This window comes from Pteropus alecto, unplaced genomic scaffold (assembly GCF_000325575.1).
Source record: "Pteropus alecto unplaced genomic scaffold, ASM32557v1 scaffold103, whole genome shotgun sequence".
In the NCBI taxonomy this organism is placed as follows: Eukaryota; Metazoa; Chordata; class Mammalia; order Chiroptera; family Pteropodidae; genus Pteropus; species Pteropus alecto.
In genome coordinates, this window is record NW_006436288.1 from 9,451,023 (window position 1) to 9,462,756 (window position 11,734).

The 11,734-nt window shown below is 31.3% G+C and overlaps 1 protein-coding gene across 14 annotated transcripts in view; it reads right to left on the reverse strand.

Moving 5' to 3' along the window:
- CASC1 (cancer susceptibility 1) overlaps positions 1 to 11,734 on the reverse strand; it is a 54,381-nt gene that overhangs the window by 39,813 nt on the left and 2,834 nt on the right. For 6 of the 14 annotated variants that reach the window (XM_025047356.1, XM_025047357.1, XM_025047351.1 and 3 more), the window contains exons 2-4: positions 11,444 to 11,461; positions 2,500 to 2,620; positions 1,191 to 1,282 (exon numbers count right to left, since the gene is read on the reverse strand). In XM_025047356.1, the coding sequence (XP_024903124.1) occupies positions 1,191 to 1,282; positions 2,500 to 2,620; positions 11,444 to 11,461 (231 nt within the window). The remainder of the gene's footprint in view (positions 1 to 1,190; positions 1,283 to 2,499; positions 2,621 to 11,443; positions 11,462 to 11,734) is intronic. The other 8 variants (XM_025047360.1, XM_006912690.3, XM_025047361.1 and 5 more) reach the window with 3 other exon arrangements.

Below are 11,734 nucleotides of genomic sequence, written 5' to 3' on the forward strand. Positions count from 1 at the left end.
TGAACAATAAAAATGGATCGACATTTAGAAACAAATAATTCAGTGAACCAAATTTTTCCAAGCAACCAATACATGATGCTGCAAAATCATGCATGGATACAAGATCTAAGTGTAAGACAGATTAACGTTTCAGTGTATGAAAAGTCTATTAATATGGTTTCAGATTTTACATTAAGAAACTACCACTTATTGAGTTTAAATATAGTATCAAAGAATATCCACAATAATCTGAATGGCAATTAAAATATTCCATCTTTTCCAACTACACATCTGTGTGAGGCCAGAATTCCCTCATATATACTCCAATCAAAACAACACATTTTAACAGATGGAATACTGAAGTAGATATGAGAATCCAGTTGTCTTCTTTTAAGTCAGACATTAATGAGATTTCAAAAATATAAACAATGCCACGTATTTCCCTAATTTAAAACAATATATAATATGTGGTGATGGATGTCAATTAGACTTATTGTGGTTATCATTTCACAATATATACAAATATTGAGTCATTATGTTGTACACATGACACTAATATAACATTATATATCAGTTATAACTCAGTAATATATATTACATATAATTGTTTCTTAAAAAATGTAAATGTGTATTTACTTATTTTTATTAATGCTTATTTTGAACAATGTTTAATGTCTATTAATATAATGACTTGTAAAAATTTGTTTTCATTTTTACTATAGTAAATATTGATAGATATAACCCACATAAACAAAAGCTCCTTAGGGGTCTTCTATTTTTAACAGTAATGAGAGTTTTTTTCTTGAGATCGAAATATTTCAGAACTACTGATTTGAAAAATTCTGGTGAAGAAGAGAAGTGAAACTAAAAAAGGAGAGAGAGAATTTGAATTCCTTTTTTTTTTTTTTATCCTTGTTTAATTATCTATAAAACAGACTGAGAATAACTTAATAGTTACAAGCAAAGGCTCAGGTGCAAGACTACTTACATCTAGGCCCTGGTTATGACCTAGCTTGATTTCTCTGTTCCTCAGTTTCCTTATCTGTGAAATGTGGGTAATAATGTCACAATTCTATGGTAGGATGAAATGAGTTAAACCAGTTCGTAAAGGACTAAATATTACTAGTAGCTTTGGGGGAAGAATGACATTAAACAGCCAAATAGCCATGTAATTTCGGTCTTCATTAATAACATCATTAACATTTATTTACTTTTGCTTCAAGTTGTTGCCATTTTTCTTTCTCAATTCGTTCCATTTCAAGTCTTTCCATTTCTTCTTTTTCATATTTCACACGAGCTTCCTCTAAAGAACCCAAAAGGAAAAAAAAAATTTTTTTTTCTCAGCGATTAAATCAATTTTTAAGCCCTTAAAGTTACTTCAAATCTCTGCAAGACGTAGTGGTGGTGGTATATTTTATAGAAGTCACGACCTTTATTATGTGGTAGAAAAATACAAGTGCTAGATTTCTTTCAATAAAGTAACATGACTCTCAAACTTTCTGACCAAAAAATAGGTCCATAATGGTATGTCTCCTCTAGAAAGTTAAAACAATCCAATAATAATTTTAGCCAATAAAAAATGACAGATCTATCATGGATAATTAAGGAGAGGTAAAAATTTCAGAAGATTTTTATAATATTGTGATATCTGCATCATCAAAGCAATTACCTTAGTCTTCTTTTGCTTTTATTATTAAAAAAATATGATACATATGCTGAAAAATATGTTTATCCCAATATAATAAAATATTCCCCGAAATCTAGATCCTGGTGTTCTATTATCATGAGTCACTTAAAAAAGATTTATATGATTATACATAAAAATCAGCATGGAAACTGAAGATAGACTTTTAAAACCTGAATCTTAATCTGCAGATGTTCCTAATGCTAAAAGCTACAACCGCTTGAAATATTTGTATTTTTAAAATCATTTTTTGGTTTTAAGTAACTGATCTTTTTATTAATTTTAATTAACTTTTTTAAACAAATCAAGGTCCTCTTTAAATTTGGCAAATAAACGTTATTAAACTATAACAATGTAGGCAACTGTGTGTATTTCTTACTAGTACATATTTCCCTTATTTGATGAATTTGAGTTTCAGAATTCTTACTGCACAATCAGCACCAATGCCCCTGATTTCATCAATAAACATAAACACTTCAAGTAGGTTTGTCAGAATTAACAATTAAAAATAAAGGACACTCAATTGAATTTTAATTTCAGATAAACAATAAACTTCTCTTTTTTTGGCTTAAGTATGTCCCAAATATTGCCTGGGGCAAATTATTCCTAAATTATCCATTGTTTATCTGAAATTCAAATTTAACTGGGCATCCTGTATTTTATCTGGAAACTCTACTTCAAGATATATCTGAAAGTGATTGGTGTATATTAACAAGTTTCTGGGTACCCTTAAAACAGTAGATATTTATTATAAGACAGATTAAATTAGAAAAATTAAATAATTTGGAAATTCTTTTAAAAATATAATAGAAATACGAACCCATTGTTAGTATTACCTATATGTGAAAATAGTATCACTGTGTATTTTGTACCTTCCTCTTTTTGCCGTCTCTCCTCCTCCTCTTGTAGCAGCTTCAATCGTTCAGCTTTGGTGATTTTCTTTTTCTTACTGCCAGGCTTAACAAAGGCCACAACATAAAAAAAGGCTATTCACATGTACCCAAAAAACTTAAAAACACATAGCCCTCAAACAGGAGTTTTGAAAAACACTTTTGCTTCCATGAATCCAGTCTTTCACTCATTCGAATGAGACTGCCTACTATGTGCAAAGCCTTGACTCAATATACTGAGAACAAAGTGGAAACAAATAAGAAAAATAAGCATATAAACTATTCAAAGGCAAGTATACACAATTTAGGTAACTCTCTCATTCCCAGTTTTCACATCTTTAAAATGGTGCTAATCACAACCTTGTTTCATTGTTGTAAGGATTAAAAGAAAAGATATGTAAAAACAGCTTAATACTGCAATGTCTATAAAAATTAAAGACATTTTTATGACTAACAGATATAGAGAGTTATTTTGCAAGTTTGGTGGAAGGGGAGATTATTTTCAACAGCTGGAATCAAGTAAAATTTTATAGAGCAGGTAGTATTTAAATTTGTGCCCAAGAGATTTTAACATTCAGATATGAGGGGAAGATATCCCAAGAAGAGAGAAAAGCAGGAATAAGACACGGAGTTTGGAGAGCACTGGACATGCCAACCAGTTCAATGGGCCCTGGGGAGACTCTAAGAAGAGGTGATGATGGAAATGAAGAAGGAAAAGATGACTGGAGCCTATGCTCCAGAGTTTGGACATTATTCTATAAGAAATTGAAACCCCTTAAAAGTTTTTGAGAAGGGATATGGCCAATAAGAATATAATTTTGACAGATGTAGCTCTGGGAGCAGCAGCAGAGTCCTGTCCATCCCAGATCCTTCCCAGCAAGGGCTCTTTTCTACCCAGTGTGTTACTAAATGATAGACCTTGGGATTGTCATCAGAAAGGAACTTGAAAAACAGACAGAATGGTGAACTCTTGGTTTCTTGAAAAACTAAAATTTCAAAGTGTAAATTTCATGTTACACATTTCACATATATTGAATATCTTAGGAGAGACAACATTATTTGAGAATGAGAACAAATATCTGGATATAATTCTTATGTTTTCATGTACTATATATTGTAAATAATTATATATTTACCCATATAAAAAAAAGAATATAATTTTGAAGACTAACCTGGTATTAGGGAAAAAATTATTATAAAGAGAATACCATTTTGGTTACTATTAACAATAATCAAACTAAAGTAATGACAATGTAAATGCAGATAGGAGAATGGATCCAATAAATATTTTATAAGCTAACTTACTTGATAATGATTAAACTGGGGGCAAGAAGACGAAGGAGTCAGAGAAGAATCAAAAGGAAAAATGGTAGTCCAGAACGAGTAAATTTGTAAGAGAATTTGTTTAAAGGCATTTAAATATAATTAGTATGAAGTACTGGTGTAGCATTCAGGTAATGCTCACAGGCATTAAAATTGGAGGATTAGTAAAGAGATCAGGGCAGCAGAGACAGATTTGAGAACTCTCTTGGTGATAACCACCTCTCCTCTATTTTATTTATGGGAAGATGTAGAAAAAGAAGAGTATCATCTAAATTTAGGAATCAAGAGTGATTAACCCTTGGGATACAAAGTCTTGGATAACCATCTTCACTTTTGGGCTCACCTTCTGCAGGATGGTCCATTGGAATCTCCAATCCATTAGCCTTATCACTTTTTTACTGTTTATCAGCCTTTCCCATACCTTCACTTCTTTCTTACCCAGGTTAGATTTCACAGTTCATCACCATAACCACTAACATATATCTCTACCTCCCCTGTTTTCTTCTCCTTTCAAGGAGCTCAGGTGGCAAATTCCAAGTCCTAGTTAAATCAACTTTCCACTTAGTTTTTGCTAGCAGTATGAGCAGCTGAACCTTGCCAGAGAAAATACATGAGCTTAAATTTATGAGCACAAATTTTAAATAGGCTCTAAACACCGTCCACTCTTCTTACTACTATGTCATTGTCCTCATTTTTCAAACCTCCAAAATCCTCTCCTTTTTACTACTCTCAGCTGTTGATCTTACCTCTTATATTACTAGAAACTTTTAGAAGAAAACAATCTCCTCTGCACACCAAATCTTCGAGCCTACCTATACCTTGTCTGCCTTCCTTCCCATCACGGTGGATGAACTGTATGTACCTTCTGCTATTTATGGACGAACGTGCCACTTTGACATTGGCTCTTACCCCTTATTGTCTCCTGTGACTAACATCTTTAGTTATTCATAAATTTCTCCCTCCCTAGATTTCACATCCCTCTCCATCATTTGCTCCAATTCTGTTACCTCTTTTATCAGACCACCTAAAAAGAGTTGCCACTGCTTTCACTTCTCCATTTTCTGCATGGCACACTAAGGCTTTCATTTCTACTGTTCCAATTAAAACCTCTCTAGTCAAGATGAACATTTTCCCATGGCAGTGGTCAATTTTCATCCTTCATTTTACTCATCTGTCATCAGCATTCAACAAAGTTTTCTTGATATATTTGATATATTGATATATTTTCTTCATTAGGCCTTTAGGTTAGTACTGTCTGATATTATTGCTTCTCTCATAGGTCCCTCCTTCTCAGACTTCATTTCTGGCTTCTCCTCAGCTATAGTTGATCGGTAACCTTTAAAATTATTTGTTCATATATTCCCTAAAAGAATTTTGAAAAATTATGTACCCTTTTACACATTTTTAAGTTGGCATTGAAAAATTTTCATCACAAGCTTAAATAGCTGCAAATATTATATTTTCAAGTATATGATATATCAAAACTTTCACATCACTCTTAAATATATCGATCACTATTTAAAATACATCCAATGAAATCTACATACTATGGTGATTTAATGACTAATATCATCAATTAAAAAATATAAATAAGCTTTTCTTTAATAAAAATTTTAATCCTTTTTCTCCTTGAACTCCTATTTCCATTCCATTTCCCTCACAGAATTTTATCTTAATGTAATATACTTGAAAAACTTTTGTTGATCCTATCACATTTATCTGTTATAAAAATACATATGAAAAATTTTTAATTTTATTGCCTTGTCTCTGAGTTTCTAAGTAATAAAAAACTTGCTCTGGATAGAGTTAATTTTATAACTATTTTCAGTATACAATTAAACAGAGCAACATACTGTATTACAAATTCTGATAAATAATAACATAAGAAGTAAAATTTTACTGGATATACACCTCTTGATGAAGTGGTTGGGCTTTTCTTTTTCCTGGTTAGCTCATGGCACATGGATAAATGTTAGCAATAGCTGAATGAAGCAAAGATTCAGACAAATTCTATTTTAATTTTTAATTTTTACAAATATAAGAAATGAGAAATCTGGTTTATATTAAAAAGCCAACAGGGATAGGTCCATAACAGCTATATCATGTAGTTTTTTTAATTCTTTCCATATCATATACTAAAATTACATTGATTTACCAAAAAAAAAATAATAATACCTCTAGAGATAATCAACGTTGTTTGTGATTTTCTTGTTTTTCTTTAAAATTTTGTTATGTATATATGTATTCCTAAACAATAGTTTGCTTATTTTTGAACTTTACATAAATGCAATTATACTTTATGTATATGATTGTAATTTACTTCTTTTCTTATTATAGTAAAGTATATATAACAAAATTTACCATTTTAACCATTTTTAAGTAGGCAGGTCAGTGGCATCAAATACATTCATGCTGTTGTACAACCACCACCACCACCCATCTCCAAAACTTTTTCATCTTCCCAAACTGAAACTCTGTATCTATTAAACATTAACTCCCTTTCTCTTGCAACCTCTCCCCATTTCAACCAGCATTCTACTTTATCTCTTTGAGTTTGAGTACTCTAGGTACTTTATATAAGCAGAATAATACAATATTTGTCCTTTTGTGTGATTTATTTTCTTAGATACACATTATGGTTTGTAAGATTCATCCATGTTTATTTTCACTGTATATTTTCACTGTTGAATAGTAACTCATTAATTTATTTATCCATTCTACTGATAGACATTGAATGGCTTTTAGTTTGTTATTATCATGAAGAATGCTACTATAAACCTTTAGTATATGTATCCTGGTGTCCATTCGAAAGAGTTTCTTCATAGTGTATACCTTGGAGTAAAACTGGTGGGTATAAAAATTTTCAATATTATTGAACTTGAACTTTCCAAAGTAATTTTTCTAATTCACACTGCCATAATCATTGTTAAATCAATATTTAATTTCAGTACTTTTGCTTCTCTGGCAGTGGGGTTTTTATCTAGATAGATAGATAGATAGATAGATAGATAGATAGATAGACAGACAGACAGTCAGACAGACAGATGATAGAGAGAGAGAGGGGGCGGGGGAGAGAGAGAGAGAGAGAGAGAGAGAGATACCTTTATCAGGCTAAGAAAGTGCCCTTTACCCTATTGAATGGTAAGTTACAATAACTGAATTTCTAACTCAATTTAATTGTATACATTTTATTTCTTATATTAAACCAATCTGCCTTCTTGGGATGAACTGAATTGGGTTATGACTTATCACTCTATATCCAGTAAGTTCTGACTTAACATCATTAATGTTTTGAAACTTTAAGCAAAATAACGTACAACAAAACCAATTTTACTATAGGCTAATTAACATAAGCGAGAGTTAAATTCCTACAGCATCTCATCCAAATTACAATGAAATGATGTTATTTGAGGACCTGCTGTAATTCCAGATTGACCCAGCTAACATTTCGTTTAGAAATTTTGTATTTATGTTCATGAATGACCTTTAATATTCCTTTCTCATACTATTCTCAGGTTATCTAGGTAACCCAAAATGAATTAGTAGTGTTCCTTATTTTTTCATGCTCTGGAAGAATTTGTATAAAAATGAAATTTATTTATCTTTGGATGAAGAACTAGCTAACAAAGACTTACAGACCTAGAATTTTCTGGGAATATTTTTAAGCACTGATTTAATTTCTTAAATGATATAGGACTATTTCCTAAATGATATAGGGCTGTTTCTTCCACCTAAAATAATTATCCCCCAGGTAATTATTGACTTACTCCTTTGCTTCATTCAGGTCTCTTCTCAAATTTTACTTAATCACCTTATATAAAATAGTTTCACCACTATCGCCTACCACACATTTCTCATTGACCCCTTTCTTGGTTTTCTGCATATTCAAAGCTATCTGAAATTATATTATTACCTGATAATATCCTCCCCCCAGATAGAGTGTAAACTTCATTTTTGAAATAACTATCTCAAAGAGATATCTGCACCCCCATGTACATTGAAGCATTATTCATAATACCCAAGACATGGAAACAACCTAAGTGTCCATCCACAGACAAATGGATAAAGAAAAAGAAAATACACAATGGAGTATTATTTAGCCATAAAAGAGAAGGGAATCTTGCTATTTGGGACAACATGGATGAACCTTGAGGGCATTATGTTAAGCAAAATAAGTCAGAAAAAAAAATACTGGATGATCTCACTTATATGTAGAATCTGAAAAAGGTGAACTCATAGAAATAGAGTAATTTGGTGATTGCCAGGGGCTGGGGGATGGAAGAAATGGGCAGATGTTGGTCAAAGGGTATAAATTTCAGTTATGAGATTAACTTCTGGGTATCTAAAGCATGGTGACTACAGTTAACAATACTGTATTGCATACTTAAAAGTTGTTAAGACTGTAAATCTTAATGTTCTCACCACACATGAGCATGCACACACTCACACATACATGGTATTTATGTGAAGTGACAGATGTAGTAACTAACCTGATTTTGGTACTCACTTTATAATACATACATATATCAAATAATCGCTTTGTCTGCCTCAAAATTGATGTTATATGTCAATTATATATCAATAAAGCTGGAAGAAAACTAGAATGTAAGCTTCATGAGGACAGGGACTGTCTTGCTGCCATTCTCTTAATGCCTAGAATACAGCTAAATCAGTGAAGTAAGTATTCTTCCATGTGTTTGCAAGGCCTTATATACAAGGATCTTCACTCCTACCTTGTTTGTGGTAGCAAAAAATAGGGACAACATAAAAACCATAGTATGTAATTTCAATGGAATACGATACTGCTGTGAAAAGTGACAAAATCTCAGTGTGCCAAAACAAAAAAAACATACTTATTCCATCAAATCTATGATGCTATCAGATGTAAGATGTATCTCTAAATTATTACTACCAAAGAAGGAAATGCCCAAGATGGGAATCTAAGAGGAGACGCCTATATAAAGCTGGAAATAGGTAAAGACCAATGAACTCACAACAAAGAAAGATATGGCAAAGAAACTTGCATATCACAACCCTGAAAATAAATAAAAAGCAGAAAAAAATTCCCTGAAAACTTAAACCACAAGCCAGTTTATGTGGATTTGTATTCTGACTCATATCATTAGTGTGGTCCAAAAACTCTCGAGCAGAGTATTTAAAGTAGTATCGGGTTAGTAGTAAGTCCACATGATTGACAGAAGTACATATCCTTTCCAGAAGAAATGGATGTCAATCTAGAACTACAACAATTGTAAGATACTATCACTCATAAGACACATTTCAATTTCAGTAATGTTAAAGTATAAAAAGTTGAGTATCCTAGAATTAATTTGGTTAAGTGAAAATTAGAAGGTGCAGAATGCTCCCATATGGTGGGAGAAAAGGGATGTTTGTGCATGTATGCATATGTGTACTCTTTAATGCTTAGAAAATTTCTGAAAAAATATGCAGTACTCCTCTAGTCCTGGGTAAGAAAAAATTTTCCATTGTTATGCTATTTTAATTTTGTACCACATGTATTTATTAATTTTTCCCTTTAAAAAACTTTAAGAAGTCAGAAATAGAATATTTTTCAATTTTTTTCCTTACTGTAAATTTCCTTTACAGACCACTTCATCCCCAAACCATAATCTTTAAGAATGGCATAATTAAAAGAATGGAATAATTTTTAAAAAGGATGGAATAATTAAAATAATGATTTCCTCTTTATGTTTGGTTTCAAATTTCATGAGTTGAACCTCACTGCTCTTTAAGGAAACGATGCTATGAACAAAATAATCCCAAAGTATTTATTTAGCATCCCTGCATATATAATTCAGTACCAAGTTTATTTAGAACGAGTTTTCACAGTTCAAACAAAGCCTCTAAGATTTCACAATCTAAAGCTGAAAATGAATGTCCACACAAACCAATAAACTATTGCAGACCCACATACAAATGACTGTAGCCCTCCAGAATACTTCCTCCCATAAGAATGTGTCTAAAGCCTTCATAAATTATGTTCAAATTTATAATCCAAGGCCCCTAAAACAGTATCAGGTTGGTAGTGGGTCCAAGAGACTAAGAGAAGCAAACAGAAGACACTCAAAAGTATTTCTTGAAGAAATGTTTAATTGTATAACTACTGAATACATATTTAAATAAACATTTCTTCCAAACAATCAAGGGCCCAAGCTTTTAAGTGATGGTAAGGTATATAGAGTTTCACATCTTCATTCAACAAATTTTTATTGAATTTCTACTACGAGCCAGAGAAAGACAAATACCGTATTATTCCACTTACATGTGGACTCTAAAAAACAAACGAACAAATAAAACAAAGAAATAGACTCATATATACAAGAAACTGGTGGTTACTAGAGAAGGGAAGGGCTAGGGGGCAAGAGAAATAAGTGAAGGGGATTAAGAAACAAACTTCCAGTTATAAAATAAATAAGTCATAGGGATGTAATGTACAGTATAGGGAATATAATCAATAATATAAAAACTTTGTATGGTGACAGATAGTAACTAGACTTATCATGGGGATTGTTTTGTAACATATATAAATATCAAATCACTATAATGCACACCTGAAACTACTGTGATAATGTATGTCAATTACTCAATTAAATAAATAAAGTATGACATTGCTCCTGACCTTGAACAGCTCACAATTATAAATTATTATAACAAAATTATATAGGGCTATAATTGAGGTACATACGAATGCATGTGCTATGAAAACACAGAAAGTATAATTGATTCCACAAGTGAGAATGGTAGGAAAATTTACACAGAAGTGATCTTTGAGATATACCTTAACGCTGACATTCCAAACCCAAATCCTTAACTGAGGTCAGGCAAGTGAATAAAGTAAGGAGTTTGGTTATGGTCAGGACTATGACAAACTAAAGAGTTTATGCATTTCTAAAAGAGGTGGGCTGCTTAGTCCAATCAACTGCTGCTTTACAGGACAGTAGGCCTAATGTTATCAGGTTTTCAATTTTTCAAGAATAGATGGAAATCACATTTTTGTGTGAAAATAGTTTGGCAACAGATTAAAAAAAAATTTAGGTTAAACAAAATATGTCTGGGGGTGAAATCTGACTTGCCAGTCAAGAGATTATAATCTCTACTTTAAAGTATAAATCTTAAGTACAAAAAAAAAAAAATCATTTGTTACCGTGCAACCCATTTAAGCACATAATACCTTACGGTCCACTTTTAAGTAATAGCAGATTTTACAATTAAATTTTTATGTGTTTATCTGAAATGAAGAAAAGAGGTTCCTAATATAACATTTTCTAGAGCACAGGTAATAAAAAGCCTTACAGGCATAAGTAAAAAAAGAAAAAGAAAAAAAAAGGTTATTCTTAAGTCTTTGTGAAACTAGAAATATCTTTTTAGGTCAAATTTGAAATATATCCTGTTATTGAAAAATCCATGATTTAAATAACATTGATGTCTACAAATAAGCTTAGTAAACTTTATAAACTATAATAAAACTAATGAAAAATATTTAAAAATTCTATTTGTACAATGTCAGTGCTTATAAAACTATTTTGAGAAAATAATTTCCACCTACCTTTTTTGCTTTGGGACCCTAAAATTTGGAAAAACAAAAGAATTGGTAAGTTTTTTTAAAAAAAAAATCAGATATTTTTAACAAAAGTACCTATAAAAGTTAAAATTAGGAGAAACGGTAAACAATATAAGAGAAGTATCTGTACCATCTTTGCAACTTTTCTGTAATCTAAAATTATCTTAAAATAAAAAGTCTTTTAAAAAAGTATTCAGACAAAACTAGAAGCTAGTCTAGAAAAAACTAGAATAAAATAGTGGACCCACTGAAGCATCTTTTATAAGTAAATTTTAC